Raw genomic sequence first — 17,745 nt, 5'->3', positions numbered from 1 at the left:
AAAAGTGTATATCCTCATCCCAGGTCCTCCCTTCCCCCTCTGCTTCCTGACCGCCCTGATGTCAGCAGCGTTCCTCTGCCCTGGGTCTTTCTACCATACTGTCTCTACCTTGGAGCCAGCCAGCTGACCTCTGCTAAAACAAGCCTCTTCTCCGTTAAGTTGTGGGTGGCAGGTATTTTGCCCACTGACCATTATTCAATCTCTGACACTGAGACTGAGAGGCAGAGAAGGTGATGGGATTCGGAGTAGTACCGCACTGTCCCTGGAAACATCTCCTTTGCCAGAAGACGAGGGTGTGCGCCTGGTGTTGAGCTGTGGTGTTCCTTGAAAGCTAGGCTTAGGCAAGTCTCTTTGCACAGCAAACAAGGCCCTTGAGCCCCATTGTTGGGTTCCCATTATGCACCCAGAGAACAGTCTGTATTCTGATATTGGATTGACGGAGGTAAACACGAGAGGGAAATCTCCACTCCTCTTCCCATAAGGAAAGAAAAAAGACCCCACAAAATGCAAATTTAACACATTTATTAGTATGAAAAAGAGAGGAAAAAAATAGGCAAGGAAGTCCCAGCAGCCCTAAGCGGTACACCTCACCTGTCTGAGCAAGGCTTCCCCTATACCCTTGGGGCTCCCAGCTGTACCCACCCCAGGAAAAACTTGGAATCTGCCCACTTACAAGCTGGTAGGAAAGCCTCTAGGGCTGTATACTTTAAGCCATTAATTTTAATGATGTATGCAGATTAGTAAAATGAAGCAGGATATATATTTGCCATGCATCCCCGAGGCAACCGTTGGCATGCCCACGAGGCTTGCAGCGTCTTGAGGGCTAAGGATGTAGGCTCTGCAGTTTAGATTCAAATGGAAGAAGGAGCCTTGGCCTGTTTTAGCATCACCCGTGTCATTGCCTATCCAAAGCACCTGGAAGAAAATCAAGAAACTGCTGTGAGGGTAGTGATATGGGTGAAGGGAAGGAGGAGCAGGAGGAGCAGGAGCAGGGGAGGGGACTGTCATCTTACAGTGGGGGAAACAGAGACGTCAGGCATTTTTCCCCGTTCAGCTGATGACTAGGGGACCTTGCATTTGACCCCAGATCCCAAGCTGCCATGTCCCCACCTCCAGCTGTTGCATCCTTTTTGTGCAGGGGGAAGCTGTATGGCGGGCTCAGAGGACCCACGTGGAGGGGTCACACTACCCAGAAAACTACTCAGATGCAGAAGAGGAACGTGGGAGAGGGGGCAACTTCCCCTGAGTCACAGAGAGAAGACAGAGAACCTAGAGCCCAGCTCTGGTCAGACCTGAAGGCAGAGCCCCTAACAAATCCATGGTCCTGCTTTCTGGAAGGAGCCACGTGAGAGCTTCCAGTAATGGAAGACGATGAAAGTCCTCCATACAGGAGAAAGCATCGGCCCGGGAGTTAGGAGCTGAGCCCAGGTGTACAAGAACACTGACCAGCCCCGGACCCCGGGCTGCAAGGACCCAGGGAGGGATGTCAACCCCATCCCTGGGCCTCATATGTAAGAATTTCCAGTCCACTGTCAGTGGAGCAACCTCTGTCTCTCAGAAATCCCCTCACAGGGCTCCACACACACACCTAGGACCAAGCAGAGAAGCCACAGAAAGCTCAGATGGCTTCGAGTCGTCAGGAGCCCTGCATACCAGTGTCTGCCTTGCGTGAGTTAGGAGCTCCACCGTGCCCAGTTAGCTCCTCCAGAAAACAGGGTTAAAATGCACACCCTGCTACCAGGGTCAAGGGAGGGCACAGCACCCTGGAAATTACAGCCTGCTGCTCTGCGGGAGGGTCCCTGTGCCAAGTGACAGTAGCACAAAACAAAGACCAACAGGGATAGAAGAGAGGATGAGGCATCAATGATGTCCCGTCCTGCTTGGTCCATAACCATTGCAGAGAAGGGATGAAATTCCCTGGGCTTAATAGACTGTGCTAGCTATGTAATAGGATTTGAAAGGGGAATAAGGCAGTGACAGTCGGGGAGAAGCTGTCTACCTCACCTAGGGACAGGAAGGAGGGTATGCTGGGCAGAAGCAGGGCACAGGAAGAGCCCCCCCAGGGAAGAGGGGAGGCAGGTGAGCTGTGGAGTTGCCACAGGAAGGCTGTGGGGAAGGGCAGGAGAACCCAAGAGGACAGGTGCTGACCCTAGTCATGCTAGTGATAACCGGCGAATGTCACAGGTCACAGATCACAGGTCATAGGTCACAGGCCAGAGGTCACAGGTGGTTTCCTGACCACAGCTGGACAGACCCAAGTCTCAACAGCCCTAATTTGGATTTCATAGTCACCTTTTCTGGGTGGCAAACACAGTCCCCTCCATCTCCTCATGAGACCTCTTGGTGACCAGCAGGCCCCCCTGTGTTCCCCATATTCCTCTCACTGGCTCCCTCCTATCCCTCCTGCCTCACTCTTGCCACCCCACAGCTGTGCACAGCCAGGTCCTGGCTCCCCCAGCACCCCATCCCCACACTCCCCCACCCCAAAGGGCGGCCTGACACCTACCTGGGGGGCTTGGAGCCCTACACTGGGTACACCATGTTTCTGTCACAGTGGGGCTTGCAGTGGGGGTTCAGCCAGTGCTCCAGAAACTGCTCCTCAGCACGGTGCTCCAGGATCAGGAGGTGGTGCAGGTACTCCTGTGGGGACAGACAGACCCAGGCTATGAGGGAGGCCACCAGTGTGCAGGGAGGGCAGAGTGACTCTGCTTCCTGATGCATGAACAGCACAGCCTGGCCCAGGGAGGGAAGGAGAAAGCACCTAGGTCCCTCGGTGGGGATGACCAGGCAGGCCCACCCACCAGCAGATAAATACGGAGGCCCGATGGACAGCAATGCTGGGGAGCCCACTGTGGGAACTCATGAACACCCCACTGCACGGTGTCAGGGACCAACCACTGTGGAGGGTGCCGCACTGCCTGCAATCCAGAAATGAATTCACCACTAGTTTATGCCCCACAGCAGCGGGCCTCCAGCAATATCAAGCAACAGAGTCGCCTGAGGCCTTTGGAGACACAGGAAGAGCACCAGTGCTAGATTCAGCCCAGAGGTCTGGGGCAACGCTGGACATTTCGCACTTCTAACAAGTTGCTGCCCCCACCTGGGTCCACCTTCTCTGTGGGGCCAAGAGAGAGTTACAGCACAAGCGGTGTGTGAGGCTGTTCATAGCCTGCCAGGGCATGGTGGTGCACGCCTGCCATCCCAGCAGTTTGAGTTAGGGGGGTTGCTGAGAGTTCGAGGCCAGCCTGGGCTACATAGTGAGTTCAGGACCAACCCAAACTATGTAGTTAGAACTTATTAAAAAAGAAAAAAAAAGAAAAAGAATGCTCATAGCCACAGTGAAAGGGCCGAGTGTTGGGATAGGCCATGTGTCCAGGGATGGGAGGATAAGCCAAGCGGTGATGGTAAGTCAAGCAGTAGGAGGTCATTCTGCAGTGCACGTAGCTAATTATGGCTACTTACAGCAACAGAGGCAGCTCTTAGAAGTAGCATGTTCAGCAAAAAGACCAAGTTCAAGTAGATGACATTTGTAGTGTGATATTTTTTATAAAACTCAAGGGGCTGGAGAGATATCTCAGCAGTCTAAGCACCTGCCTGGCAAGCACAAGGAACCAGGTTCAATCCCCAGTATCACATACCATGTTGTCACTGAAACTGGGTGTGGTGGCGCACACCTATAATCCCAGTACTGGGGAGGCTGAGACAGGAGGGACACTACGAGTCTGAACTGTGTAGCAAGACCCTGGGCCAAATAAATAATTTTTCAAGTCAAACATTAAAGCTAAATCACATAATATTTATGGCTACAGGCACTGGGGATCAAATCCTCTCTTTTATTATGGTGTTTCAGGGGGGTTTTTTGGGGGGGTGGTTGGGTTTTTTGGAGACCCTGGAGACAGGATCACGCTGAGACAGCGATTGAGACTGGGCATGGTGGCGCTTGCCTGTAATCCCAGCGCTTGGGAGGCTGAAAACAGGAGGATCACTGCAAGTCTGATCTACGTAGTGAAACCCTGTACAAAAGGCATAAAAAACAAACAAACGAAATGGTTTTTTTCAATTTTTATTTTTATCCGTACATGTTTCTAGTACGTAATTAATTACCCTCATCATGGGGAGATGGTACATGTCCGTAAGACTTCTTCTTCTTTTCATTTCCCCTTTGTCATCCCTTCTTCCCTCTTCTCACCACGGAACATTATATGACAGTGAAAAGGAATGACATGCTAATGCATGGATGTGTGAGACAGCATGGTTAGGCCTTCGACAGGTTATGCTAGTGAAAGAAGCCAGGCACAAAGGCCACACAGCAGCAGGAAGCCGCTCCTCGTCAATCCCATGAGCCTCTGTGCCCAGCACCTCCCAAGCCGGGACGCTGATGTCAGCGTCTCCCCCACTGTCTAGCTCACCCTCATCCTCAGCGTAAGGACTTTGAGTCTGACAGCTCTCCAGCGCCCCCTTTCCGTCCCTGCCGCTTCCACAGGGCAAGTCTCCCAATGTCCAGCGAGGAGACTACCACCTCCCGGTTCTAATCTGTCACTCAGCCTCGAGTTCCTCCTACCATCCCTCTGGCCATTCACAGTGACCGGACACCACCGTCCTCAGAGGCCTACACCAGCCCACCTGCCTGCCAGAGGCATCAGGTGACAGCCACGCCCTCCGGGGTTTGTCTGCGGTTCTGCCTTCTGCATCCACCAACTATTCAACCAACCAGATTTAGGCCTATGATAGCTCTATCTGTACTGCGTTTACACAGACTTCACATTTTTGCTGTTATTCCCTCAACAATATAATACAGGGCCAGCCAGATAGCTCAGCGGATTAAAGCACCTGTAAGCCATGCCAGCCCCATCACTGGGGCACACTGAGACAGCCACATGAGACTGCGCGTGGTGGCACGCGCCTATAATCCCGGCACTTGGGAGGTTGAAAACAGGAGGATCACTACGAGTCCAATCTAGGTAGTGAGACCCTGTAGACCTTGTATTAAATACATTAAAAACTAATATACTACAGCAATGACTTACACTGCATCCATGCTGCATTAGGTATTGCTAAGTAGCCCAGAGATAATTTGAGGTGCACAGGTAGGTGTCTGTAGATTATACGCAAATCCTTCTCTATTTTCTATAAGGGACTTGGGCATCCTCTGATTTTGCAATCCATGGGGACTGTGCATACTTATGGAACCTGTATTTGTGAGCCAGCAAGTGGGGAGGGAAGCGACCTGTAGGATCGGCTGCCTTCCCCCAATCTTTCCGCAGTAGCGAGGAGGCCCCTCCAGCTCTTCCCATAGCTACCATTTGCAAATCAGCGAGCTTCTCTAGAACTATGGTGTCTCCCTCGGGTGTTTCACCTGAGGGCACTGTAAAGATGCCTACCACTCAGAGCCACATGAGCAGCTTAAGGGACTTACTGAAGATTCTTCTGGCAGCCAGAGAACTGGCAAAAGAGCCACCATGGTTTATATCTAGACGTTCCCCCCAAGTCTCATGACTCATCGGTGGTACCTTTGGGAGGTAACTGGATCACAGGTGTGTGATGACTGGATTCATCCACTGATTAGGTTAGGACAGTTGTGGATGTGGGTGATGGGAGGGCCCTCTCTGGGTGTGGGAGGCACCAACCAATAGCCTTATAGCCTGAGTGGAATAAAAAGGGAAAGGAAGGCTAGCTGCTGGCTGCTGGCGTGTGCACACAACATGTGCTGTTTATCCTGTGATGCCACCCTGCCTCGGAACCAGCCGACTGTGCACTGAAACCTCTGCCAACTGTGAGCCAACACAGAGCTTCCCTCCTTGTAGTTGTCGGGGATTTTGTCCCAGCAACAAGAAAGTGACTAAGAAGGAGGCCATCACATGGAGACCTGCAGCTCTCAGGGGAGAAAGTGTTAGCGGAACCTCTCAGACCTTGAGCGTGAGGGTGGGCAGCTCCAGTCCTGGACCGGGAGCTGTTCTGCCACCAGAGCAGAACAGGAGGAACAGGGGCAGATACCCCAACTTCTTTCTCCTCCTGCCTTCAGTCTTCGGCTGAGCTTGATCTGAAGCCAAGTGAGACAGCCCGCCGAGGTCAGCCTCACACTAACTGATGTCTGAATGCTGTGCTTATGGCATGTGAGCCAGCACAATAGCATGCAAGAAAGCTGGCTAGACAATCCAGCATAACAAGCCTTTCACCAGAAAAGCAGTCTGCACTTTGAGAGAGAGCAGGCACATTGGATAATGCAGTGTTTTGGGCAAGATTTAATTATTTGAGCTTGTTTCTGTAGCAGAAAAATCTTCAGCCATGGAAACTCTCCTACAGCCTTGAAAAAGAGCCTAGTTCAGACCTTTAGGTCTTTCTGCTTCTAGAATGTCCTCTAGGAACTCTGCATTCTGTCTCAAATGGAGTCATTACAGCCTGCTTAGGCAGGGGCAGAGGCTGGGGTTCAATCCCAGTGTGCCAAGCCAGCCCCGCCCCCAGGGTGCACTGAGACAGGATTGAGATGGGATTGAGATGGGATTGACACACCTGTAATCCCAGGCTTGGGAGGCTGAAGATAGGAGACTCACTACTAGTCCAATCTACTGGTGAGACCCTGTAGAACCTGTATACCCTGTAGTCCCTGTACTAAATACATGAAGAAAAAAGAAAAAGAAAAAGAAAAAATACTCTTAACTTCACCAACAGCTACATCGCATAAAGATTCTTCTCAAAATTAAAAGTCAAGACTGGGAGTGGTGGCACGCGTCTGTAATCCCAGTGCTTGGGAGGCTGAAAACTACTATGAGTCCGATCTGTGTAGTGAGACCCTCTAGACCCTGTACTAAATACATTTTTAAAAATTGAGTCATTGCAGAAGACAAGAATATGCAGTGAAATGAATTATGAAGTATCCAACTTTTCTGAATTTTTCTCCCCCATCCCCAAACAGTCTGAATACGTTTGGTGATTGTTGTTGTTAGACTCATCAAAATACATGGGAAGTGAGACCTTGTGCAAAATACATTTTAAAAACTCAAGAAATAAAAATAAATAAACATAGGAAGTCCTGGCAGGGTGACTCTGGGTCAGCTAGGGTGAAGAGTAGCTGGTGAGAGGGAGCCTTGTGGGACCAACAGTGACTCCCCAGCTGCTTTTGGGACACGCTTGTGACTTTCGGGCTGAGTTCCTGCCCTGTCCAGGGAGTTTTTGGCCTGAAGAGTGGTACTTGGGGAGCACAGGAAGGCAGAGTGGAATCTGGTAAATGAGAAACAACAGTGGTCCAGCACATAGCTTCAGTGGCCAGCTATCCCACAGCAGCAGAACACTAAAGGAAAGGCATGCTCCCTTCTCCTCGCCTGCCTCTGTGCCAGGTGACATGGCACAGAGGCTCCAAGGTCTGGGTCCCTTTCAGATCTAGACCTGGCCAATATTGCTTTACCTCCCCAGTCTCAAGGTACCATCTGCAAGATGGGAATCGCAGGAATACTACTTCACGGGTTAGTAAGAGTTTCACCCCTCTGGACTGTTCTCTTCCCCTTTCCCCAGCTCTGTGTCCCAGGGCTAGGTGCTGGGCTTCTAATTAGGTTCTAGATGCTGTGGATTGTAATTGGGTTCAGCAGGCCGGGAATGGAAGGCAGGAGGGTGAGAAGCCAGAGAGTTTAGTTCCTGGCTGCTTGGAAGGTCACAGCAGGCTGGCTCATGCCTGTCCTGAAGTCACGGCCTACTGAGGGTCTGTCCCCACCAAGTGCCAGGAACCATGTTCCCCTTACTCTTCTATGCCTAAGGCCTCTTAGCCCCAATATTTTATCATTTCATGATGGTTTGCCTGAATTCGGCCCACATTTTGTAAAAAGTCTCTATTGAATCTTCCAAAGTTACCCAGTTTCCAAGGTGGGGACCCATGGTACAGGGTCTAGGCACACAGTTCCTGGCACAAGGTAGGAATCTCAGACACATTAGCTATTCCCTTTAGTTACTATCAGATAAGCAAAATCTGAGTACACTTGGTGGTTGTGGGGTTGAGCCTCGTCCCCAGGAACTGGTCCACAGGTGACCCACAGTATAGGTTTGATGAATGCTGCATGGAAGACCCCAGCAGCCCTCCTCAAAGTGTGGTCCCTGCTCCCTCAGGGGTCCATGAGGTCAACACTATCTTTAGAAAAATCCCAAGACATGACGTGCCTCCTCGGTGCACTGGCATCTGCGTTGATGTACCAGAGAAATCCTGGACAAATGCCAGGTGCCTTCCCAGGGATCCGGACAGCGGTAGCCAGTGCCCTGCATCTTTTTATACCATACACTCTGTTACAAAATTGAAAATCAAATGTTCCGGAAGTGCCGGAACATGCTGATAAAGCAGTAGAGAAGGATCCACTGAACGCACCCCAGTAGCCGCATGACCAAGCGTCGTGGTTTGCACAAGCAAACACGCTCGTGCAACTGTTGCTGGCACGAATAGAAATAGCCATACTTTATCCCCGTGTTTTTGGTCAATATCTTGAAAAGGAGTCAACCAAGCTGTCACTTAAGGAAAACAATAGACAGGACTTGTTGCTAACTAATACAATCTGAGCTTTCAGGATTGGAAAACTTGCATCTGCTAGTGTAAGGTTCAAGCTTCAGGGATATTGGCATGCGCCTATCATTTCAGCTTCTCAGGAGGCTGAAGCAAGACAATTTAGTTAAAAACCAACCAAGACAACTTAGCAAATCCGTCCCAAAAAAATAAAATTAACGAGGGCGGGAAAGTTCCTATGTGATAGAGCCTCTATGAATTTGACCCTTGTACTGCAAAACTAAATTAAGATAAAATAAAGCAGCTAGGGGTGTAGTTCAGTGGTAGAACACCTGTGTGACCCTGGATTCCAATGGCTAGCAGAGAAAAAAAAATAGTTTTACTGATGCGATCACGGTTCATATTAACAAATCTCACCAACGATATTCAGCACCTTTTGTCATTAGATACTCATTTGTACCCTTACTCATTTAATCTCCGCCTTTCTCACCCAAATATCCAGCCAGTACTTTGTTTTGTTTTGTTTTGTTTTAAGAGACAAGTTCTCTTTGTATTGCCCAGGACGATATCAAACTCCTGGGCTCAAGTGATCTTCCTGTTTCATCTTCCTTAGTAGCTGGGACTATCTGTACATGCCAACACACCCTGCCCGACTAGATTTTAATTTCTTATGACAGGGATCCATGTATACCTGGCCTACGGCTAGTGCCTCACACATAGTAGGACTTTGATACAACTTACCAGAGAAGTGAATTAGTGAAATAGCTGTTGTTGCTCTACAATTTTACCCAATCTCCTGGAAACATTTCTTGACATCTGTGTCAATGTGCTCATTACTATAGCTGAGACCAACAGTACATAAAAAGCATCAAAAACAATATCTATGCCACACTCCTAAACAGCAGCTGAAACCATCATTGAAGAAAAACAACCAAAATAGACACACACAGAGAGAACAAGAGGGAAACCAGCACTGGTTTCCATGACATCTCACTATTTATTTCAAATGTTAGGAAAATGAGCCTGCCACAGAGGCCTAAAAGCAATCATTAGTCAAAGATGAAAAGCCAAACTGCAAATCTGCTAAAAGCCACAAGTTCAACAATTGCATTGGCTGAGTTAGAAATAACCCAGCATTAATGATAATCTCAAATGTTCCTGGACCGAGAGAGAAGAGTGAGATGGAAAATAGGTTCTCATTTCTTTAGATTCCTTTTGACAAGGGGAAGGGAGAACAACAACATAAAAACCAGTATTTGTGTTCCATGTCGGATGCCAATTGCAATGACTCGAAGTAAATAACTTCCCCACAGCTAGAAAGGAAAATAATTTCCAGTAATTAGAATGGAAATGGCAAGAGATGCTTATTACAACTCTGGAGAGGCTCGATGATGAAATCCAATACCCACCAGACTCTGATGAGAATCATAAAGTGGACAGTTTATCTGCGTATCACCTAGGCAGAAATTTTGTCCTCAAGAAATGAAATCCTTCCTCTGAATTTTTTTCCCCAAGAAATGAAATCCTTCCTGTGAACATCTGAGGCCCAGTGACATTTTCAAAGAATTATTTTGCTCACTAGTAAAAGCAAGGTAATCCCACAGGTAGGAGGATGGCTCAGAACATGACTGGATCAGGTCCCACCCTCCGGGAAGGCAGATCAGCGCTGTGTCCTACTAGTATCCCAGCTACTCTGGGTCAGCTTTGAGATCACAAGGAACAAGAGGATAACAGAGTTACGATGTGCATTTGTCAAGGGGCTAAACACAAAGACTACTTACAGTAATGCTAATATGACTTATACTCACCCAACAAAAACATTCCAGAAAGGAACATGGGCCAAAGTGGCAGCCTTCCTAGAAAGGCAAATTCCCAGGCACAGAGGGCTTACAAACACGATCACAAAAGACATCCTTTAAGCTCGAATGTCATCCTTTTAAAGAATTTCCATGGCTCGCCCTAGCATTTGGCAAACAATGCCACTCTTCAAATTGGGAAAGATGACAAGAAGCTTAATGAACTTAAGTGAGCCAGTAGGAAAGATTCCTGTGAAATAAGCTCTGGGTCCTGCAGTTGAGCTGTGTTCCGCACAATTGCCCTCCTGGAGAGGACCAGAGAAAGGAATGGAAATCAACATAATGAGTATTTTGTAGATATCGATACTGGGTGGGTGCTGGGACCAGGAAGTCACACACACTGCCCATCTCCTCAAGGAACTTAGAATGATCTAGCAAGAAAAATATAAAAATGTTCAAAATAGTAATGCAGTGCTGCGAGTGTCATCGATGCACTGTAGAGGGAGGAGGCAGCTGAAGAGTCTCTCAAGAGACCCGCAGTTAAAGTGAGTCTCTCTCAGGAGTGAGGTAGCTTGCTTGCTTTGGGCACTGAGGCCTAGTCCCACCTACACACATTTGATTGATTTCCTAACTTTGTGGATCCCAACATATCCCCCCTTTCTTGTTTTGTTTTCTCAGAGATGGGTGGTCCATTGCAGTTAGTGTATTTGGAGAAGTCTTTTCTTTTTCTTTCTTTTTTTTTTTTAAGAATGCACATTCTAAAAAAATTATTTACAAACTTAAATGCCAGGGAAGCACTTATTCTACTGAGCCATCTCCCCGGCCCACACACAGGAGTCTAGCACAGCCCAAGGCTGGCTCAGGATAGGAAGGAGGAGGGGACAAGAGACAGGAAGTGGGGGCCGGCAAGATAGATCAGCAGACTAAAGCTCCTACTTAGGCAAACTTAGGCAAGTGCAGATTCCGAGGTTCAGTCCCTGGCACCACATGTCCCACCAGCCCCACTCCCAGGGTGGGCTGAGCCCACCACAGAGTCCAGGGGTGTAATCCCAACGCTGGGGAGGCTGAAAGCAGGAGGATCACCATGAGTCTGACCCGCAACAACCAAATACATTAAAAAGAAGAAGAAGAAAGCAGGAAGTGGGGCTGAAACCTGCAAGCTCACCTGCTATGGATGCCTGAGCTGTTACTTCACAGACCTCTGCAGAGCCAGGTGCAGGTGCTGGCTTAGCAAACAGCCAACGGCAGACTCAGAGCCCCTCGGGACAGGGCACCTGGCCCAGAGGTGCGGGCTTGTCAGGCCCTTGACTGTGCCCCACCATACCCGAGTCCAGGCAACTGCCTCCTTTCTCTCCATCCTAATCCTCTGCCCTTGGCCCTGTCTCCTGTCTCCTCTGTGTTTGCCTGCCCCTCCCCAGGACCCTTTGGCTTCCTCCTTCTCTGCTGCCCTCTGCTCCCACTCCTCAGGCCTGGGTGTCTTTGCTTCTAATTGCATCTAGGACCATGGGTCTAAAGCCCAGTTCTATCTACGCTTCTCCCTGGGTAAAATCCTCCCACCATTTCTCTCTGTACAGGAGATAAAGTTCAGGACACTCCAACCCTCCCTGACCCTGCCTTTGGCTGGCTTCCAGGCCCGGCCCACTGCACCCAGATGTTCTGAACCACCTCTTACTTCCTGTGCCCGAAGACACACATTCACCTTGAGCAGCCTGAAGTCTGGATGTGTGTGTGTGTGTGTGTGTGTGTGTGTGTGTGTGTGTGTGTTTCTGTTTCTGTTTCTGTTTTTTGAGATAGGATGCTTTGGGGCCGGCCTTGAGCTCCAGGCAATCCTCCTACCTCAGCCTCCTGCATGCTGGGATTATAGGTGTGCACTTTGATTCATTTTTAAGTCGCTCTGAATGACAGGCATCAGCTCATCCATCAAACCCTGAGCAAAAGCCTAGGAGACCCAGCATCCAGCCCGGCCCCTGCTCCTTCATGCTCAGAGACTTGACTTCCACTGACTAACCACCATCCTAAGTGTTCCACCAGGAGCTACTTTGTTGCTACTGCTTAAAATCATTACTTTACATTATTACTTATAAAGTTACTACAGTATTATGAATAAAAATGTTATTTGTAACCTCATTTTAGAGTTTTTGGTTTGTTTGCTTTTGAGACACAGCCTTGCTATATAGCCCAGGCTGATCTCAAACTCAAGGAGATCCTGCTGTCTCAGTCTCCCCAGGGCTGGGATTACAAGCATGTGCCACCACACCCAGCTTCAGGCCCAGCCCGGGGCACCCAGGATTCCAGGGCTAGCACAACATGCAGTACCAGGGACCAAACTGGCTGTTGCACTTGCCAGGCAGGCACCTAGATCATTGAGCTACCCTCCCCCCCCCCAGCCAAACCCCACATTTTAATAAGAATCACTTCTTGGCCTAGGCTCATACTTGAAATACCAGCACTGGAGAGGCTGAGGCAGGAGTATTGTGTGTTCAAATCAGCTTGAATTTCATAGCGAGACCCTGTCTCCAAAAAAAGACCTGTTCAATAAAATCACCAGATGCCTGAGTCCACAGCTAGTGAAGGCAAAGGCGGCTGCAGGTCCTCGGGAGGCGAGCCATGGATGGAGACACAGTGAAGAGGCTGAGATGCAGCCCGGCATGAGAGCCATGGAGGGGATCCAGCCTGGACCACAGAGACACCTCGCAGACACCTATCTGGGGTGATAGCTTCCTTCACTGGGGTGCGGCAGAAATAGCCCGAAAGTCAGGACGGCCATAACCACAGGAGGAGCTGGGCCAGGGCTGGACAAGCTTGGCAGAGGCTAAGGGCATCCCAAAAGGAAGACAGGAATGGGTCCCTTGGTTCTGGAAGACTAGGCCGGGGGCCACTGTGAGCCCAGGGAACAAAAGCAGAGGGACAAGATCGGGCCACACCCACAGCTGGGTCCAGCGCTTTCCAGCCTCCACCGACAGTCGCTGGCACCAGCCAAAGGGAGCGGCTGCCTAGGAATCATTCTGGGTGCCCCTCCACAGCCCATTCAGGACCCCAGAAGTACCACCAGCCTGTATTTCTATTTTAAATACCTTGCTCACCGTGAGTAAGCCGAGCTGGCACAGCCAAAAGAGGAAACAACGGAGGTAAAGGCTGCAATCACAGGTAACTTCTACCAGAGGCTGTAGAGGGCTGCTGTCTTGCAGTCCACGCTGGGACAAGCACCAGGTTAATTTCAGACGAAACAGCAGCCAGGCGTTCATTCACTGAATAACTTTGTTTGTTTGTTTGTTTGTTTGTTTGTTTGTTTTCAATAGAGGGGACTGGACACAAGTCCTTCACACTGACCCACATCCCCAGCTCTTATTGTATTTTTTGAGATAGAGTCTTGTTAAGTCACTAACTTGTCTAGGCTGGGCCCAAGCTTGCAATCTTCCTGCCTCAGCCTCCCAGAGGATTAGAGGCACCACACATTACCACACCAGGTTAACAGCCTTTTCTTTAACCTGGCCAAGGCTGGGTACTCACCTGCATGGGCTCATCGGGGAATCCAGGCTTGCTGGCCCTGTCCTGCCTCCGTGACCTCAAGAGCTGTTTGGCTTCTTTTTCCTTCAGAATCGGGGAGGAATCTGAAAAATGCAAGAAGGTGCTCAGGGTCTCTCAGAGCCTGCTGCTTGCCCCTTCCCTGCAGCCCAAGGAAAGGATTCAAAAGTAGGATTTTGGTGGAAGCACAATAGTTCTTCCCCGGAGACTTGATCCAAAGGGTGTGGATTCCAGAGAGTTCAGAGAAAACTTTTCAGTCCTTTCTCATACGGTTAAGGGGACAAAGCTGCACAATTTTTAAATCGATTTCTCTCTTGCTGTGGCCATTTCCTTTACAGGTCCGCATGGCTTTACTATGTTTCTGTAAATGTATTTTTTCAGTTCTCCAGTCTGTGCTTCTCTTTCCTCGGGTCTGCTTTGGTGGGATTTTCTTTTCTCTAAATCCTCAACAGACACAAACAAACATGTTGTTCTGGAAGATTCCCAGTCACAACAGGATTACATTGAGCTTGGTCATCACCACCCCCCTCAAGGAGGAAATGATGAGAATAGAATTAAAGTGTTTGGGGAATCACATGTGAGTGCTAAGGAGTACGAACAAGACCAAAGCACACCAACTTTGTGTGCTTTGCTATGAACCGTAAAGAACTGCACAACTGAGGGTGCAGCAGCATTTTTTGACTGGCTAATACTCAATGAGTGCTCAAAAACATTTAAAGATTGATTGATTGATTGATTGATTGATTGATTGATTTTTGGTGGAACCGGGCATTGAACTCAGGCCCTTGAGCTTGCCAGGTAAGCACTTATTCTACTGAGCCATCTCCCTGGTCCCTTAAAGATTTTTTTAAAAAATATTATAATAATTTGGGGGCTGGGAAATAGCTTAGCGGTTTAAGCACTTTCCTGGCAAGCATAAGGACCTGGATTTTATCCCCAGTACCACATGCCAAGGTGCCTGCCATCGAATCCTGGTGTGGTGGTGCATGCCTGTAATCCCAGCACTAGGGAGGCTGAGAAAGGACAATCAGTACAAGTCTGAGCTGTATAGCAAAACCTTGTATCTAATTAATAAAAAAGATTAATAATAATAATAATAATTTGGGCCAAGAATATAGCTCAGCAGCACCAGCACCTGCCTGGCCAAGTCTAAGGTCCTGAGTTGGATTCTTGATACTCTCCCCTAAGAATAATAATAATAATAATAATAATAATAATTTACCCCACATGATAGTAATCCTAGAAGTCTGCTCTTTCAGAAGAAAAAAAAAAAAAAAAAAAACCACTAAAATGTCTAACATGGAACAAAAGTCCCAGGTCCCCTCCTATTCCTACTATGGTTCTGGCCTAGAGGTAGCCTGGCTCCTGCAGCGGGCTCCCACCTGACACGGAGGCCAGCATCATCGTGCCGGCCAGCAGCAGCGCAAGCCATTTCTCCATCCCGCCGCCTGGTCTCTCTCTGGGCTGCCGCTGAGTGAGCTCTCGGGCTGAGTGGTGTCGCGGAGGACGCCGAGCCTGGCGGGGCACTTGTTTATACTGAGCAGCAGGACCCGCTGTGTGACGCTAAGTGTGTGTGACACTGTGTTCGCGGGAATGGCTGCTAAAATGTTTTCCTCTGCATTCCTTCAATTTTCATCCCGAGGAAGGAAATGACATCTGGAGGTGACTTGCAGGGAGCCGCTTGCAGTACTCGTTTCCTGTAGACGGAGAGATTGACTGTGTTCTTACAGAGTTTCTGAGTGTTTTGTTTATTTGTAGCTCTTCACTTCACTGAGGTTTTTTGGGTTTTGTTTTCCTGAGACGGGATCTCATTGTGTGTAGCCCAGGCTGGCCTTGAACTCCTGATGATCCTCCTGCTTCAGCCTCCCACGTACCATGATTAGGTTTGGGCCAACACACCCAGCTCATTTCACAATTAACCATCCCTTTGCATAATCTACATTTTTCCAAAGCCTATTCATTAATCTAGTTTGAATCCCCTTCCCCCAATAATTTCAAAGGGAGGTAGGGAAACCAGCAAGAGGCATCATGGGCGGGGGGCTTTTCCCAGCTGACTTTGGAGGCTGAAAGACCAGAGTTCGAATCCCATATTCACCTCTTCCTGGCATGACATCCTTAGGTACGTCACTTCCCCTTTCTGAACCTGTGTCTTCTGCTCTGTGAAGGGCTCACAGTGCCTGCTTCGGATGTGTGAAGGCTGAGGACAAGCTGTGAACTCCACGTTACCTGTGCCTGCTCCTTCATACCTAGCTTCTCCTCACACCGTGACAGCCGGGGATGCACGATAAAATCCAAGCTCACACACTGGATGCTGAGGGAAGGCCTACAGCTCCCATCTTCAGACTTACAGTGTGTACTGGGTATGGGGGCGTACACCTGTGATCCAGCCCTCAGGAGGCTGAGGCAGGAGGATCGCTGCAAGTTCAAGGCTGGCCTGGGCTACATAGTGAGTTCAAGGCCAGCCTGGGCTACATGGGTAAGAGACCACTCTGCAGGTGATGAAACCTTATAACATTTGAGACCTACGGAGAAGCCCGAGGCCACTGCAGATGTTCCCAGGAAGGGTTCTGGGATTCCAGCTCTTTCTTTTCTTTCCTTTATTCCCCAGCTGAAGCAGATTTACCCTATGGCACCCTCCAAGATAAGCTGCCTTGCCACAGGCTCAAAACAATGGAGCCACTAGGTGTGGGGGTGCACACCCAGGAGGCTGAGGCAGGAGGACGGCCATGAGCTCGAGGCCAGCCTGAGCTACAAAGTGAGTTCAAAACCAACACGAACTCCAAAGTGCAACTGTGCCTCAAAAAGATAAGTAAATAAGTAAACAAACAAATAAGAAAGAAGTCAACTGAGAGTGGACCAGCAGCTCCCAAACTGAAAGCAGCAGCATCCTTTCATCTGTACAGGGCCACACACAGAGTCTCTCAGCAGCCAAATACCACACAGAAGGCTATTTTCATAAAGACAAGAAAATCTTCTTGTTGAAGTCACAGCCTTCATGTGCAAGTCCCCTTCAATTCACCTATAAACTTCCGGTGAGCCACGTGCTGTGGTGTACTGCTATAATTCAAGCTACTGGGGAAGCTGAGGCAGGAAGGTCACAAGTTCAAAACCAGTCTCGGCCACTTAGCAGCAGCCTGTCTCAAAACTAAAAAATAAAAAGGGTTGGAGGTATAGAGCATCCCTGGGATTGGTCCCGGTGCTAATCCATCCCTCAGTTCATCAGGATCACATGATGACATTATTCGACATATTAAAAATAGGTCTGGAAAGAATGTAACATATATTTGGATAGAGCTCCATGGAAGAACAGCAGACTAATGTTTCTGTGGCTACTTTGCTGGTTCCAAAGAAAAGAAAACCTGATTTGTAGCTGTTGGAGTTTATGCCAGTGCTGTGTAACTGATACCAAGCCAAAATTCCTGCCCACTTGGGTGGTGGAAAGAGGTTCTGAGCAGATGGTAAACCAGGAAACAAAAAGCATACATTGCTAGCAAAGTTCCCTCACAGGTTCATTCGGTTTGGTGGTTTCATGCACTCCATGCTATTAAAATCCTTCTGAGGCACTGCGTGTGGTGGCGCACGCCTGTAATCCCAGCACTTGGGAGGCTGAGTCAGGAGGATGTTGCAAGTTCCAGACCAAACTGGGCCACAAAGTGAGCTCAAGGCCAGCCTGGGCTGCTTAGAGAGACACTGTCTCAAAATGAAAAAAAAAAAAAAAATCCTTATGCTTTCATATAGACTTCAAGAACTAAGGAATTTTAGGATCATTATTTTAGGAATATATATCTATATCTATATATAGATCACAACTATCAGGTTTTTATGTGCCTATTCATATGTTACATTCCCTTTCTCTTTGTGGTTGGGTGGAATACTATGTTATTTTGTTATATCAAAAAACACCTTCCGTGGGCCAGAAAACAATCTACACCTATCCACAAATTT

General features: G+C 48.8%; 1 protein-coding gene across 1 annotated transcript; it reads right to left on the bottom strand.

Moving 5' to 3' along the window:
• Window positions 1–522: 522 nt before the first annotated feature.
• Window positions 523–15,376, bottom strand: CUNH17orf67 (chromosome unknown C17orf67 homolog). Its single transcript, XM_023705523.1, has 4 exons — window positions 15,183–15,376; window positions 13,786–13,886; window positions 2,510–2,640; window positions 523–917 (listed from the first exon to the last, which is right to left on the bottom strand). The coding sequence occupies exons 1-3, from the start codon at window positions 15,238–15,240 to the stop codon at window positions 2,524–2,526; spliced, it is 276 nt and encodes a 91-aa protein (XP_023561291.1). The 5' UTR covers window positions 15,241–15,376; the 3' UTR covers window positions 523–917; window positions 2,510–2,523.
• Window positions 15,377–17,745: the final 2,369 nt, after the last annotated feature.

The sequence above is a fragment of the Octodon degus genome, unplaced genomic scaffold (assembly GCF_000260255.1).
Source record: "Octodon degus isolate 3935 unplaced genomic scaffold, OctDeg1.0 scaffold00222, whole genome shotgun sequence".
In the NCBI taxonomy this organism is placed as follows: Eukaryota; Metazoa; Chordata; class Mammalia; order Rodentia; family Octodontidae; genus Octodon; species Octodon degus.
The sequence above is the reverse complement of the archived record's forward strand: the minus strand, read 5'-3'. Positions and strand labels throughout refer to the sequence as shown.

Coding starts and splice junctions, on each gene's coding strand:
- CUNH17orf67 (XM_023705523.1), bottom strand. CDS start 15,240: ATGGAGAAATGGCTTGCGCTGCTGCTGGCCGGCACGATGATGCTGGCC. Junction 13,887..15,182: donor GATGCTGGCCTCCGTGTCAG/GTGGGAGCCCGC, acceptor TGCATTTTTCAG/ATTCCTCCCCGATTCTGAAG. Junction 2,641..13,785: donor TCCCCGATGAGCCCATGCAG/GTGAGTACCCAG, acceptor CTGTCCCCACAG/GAGTACCTGCACCACCTCCT.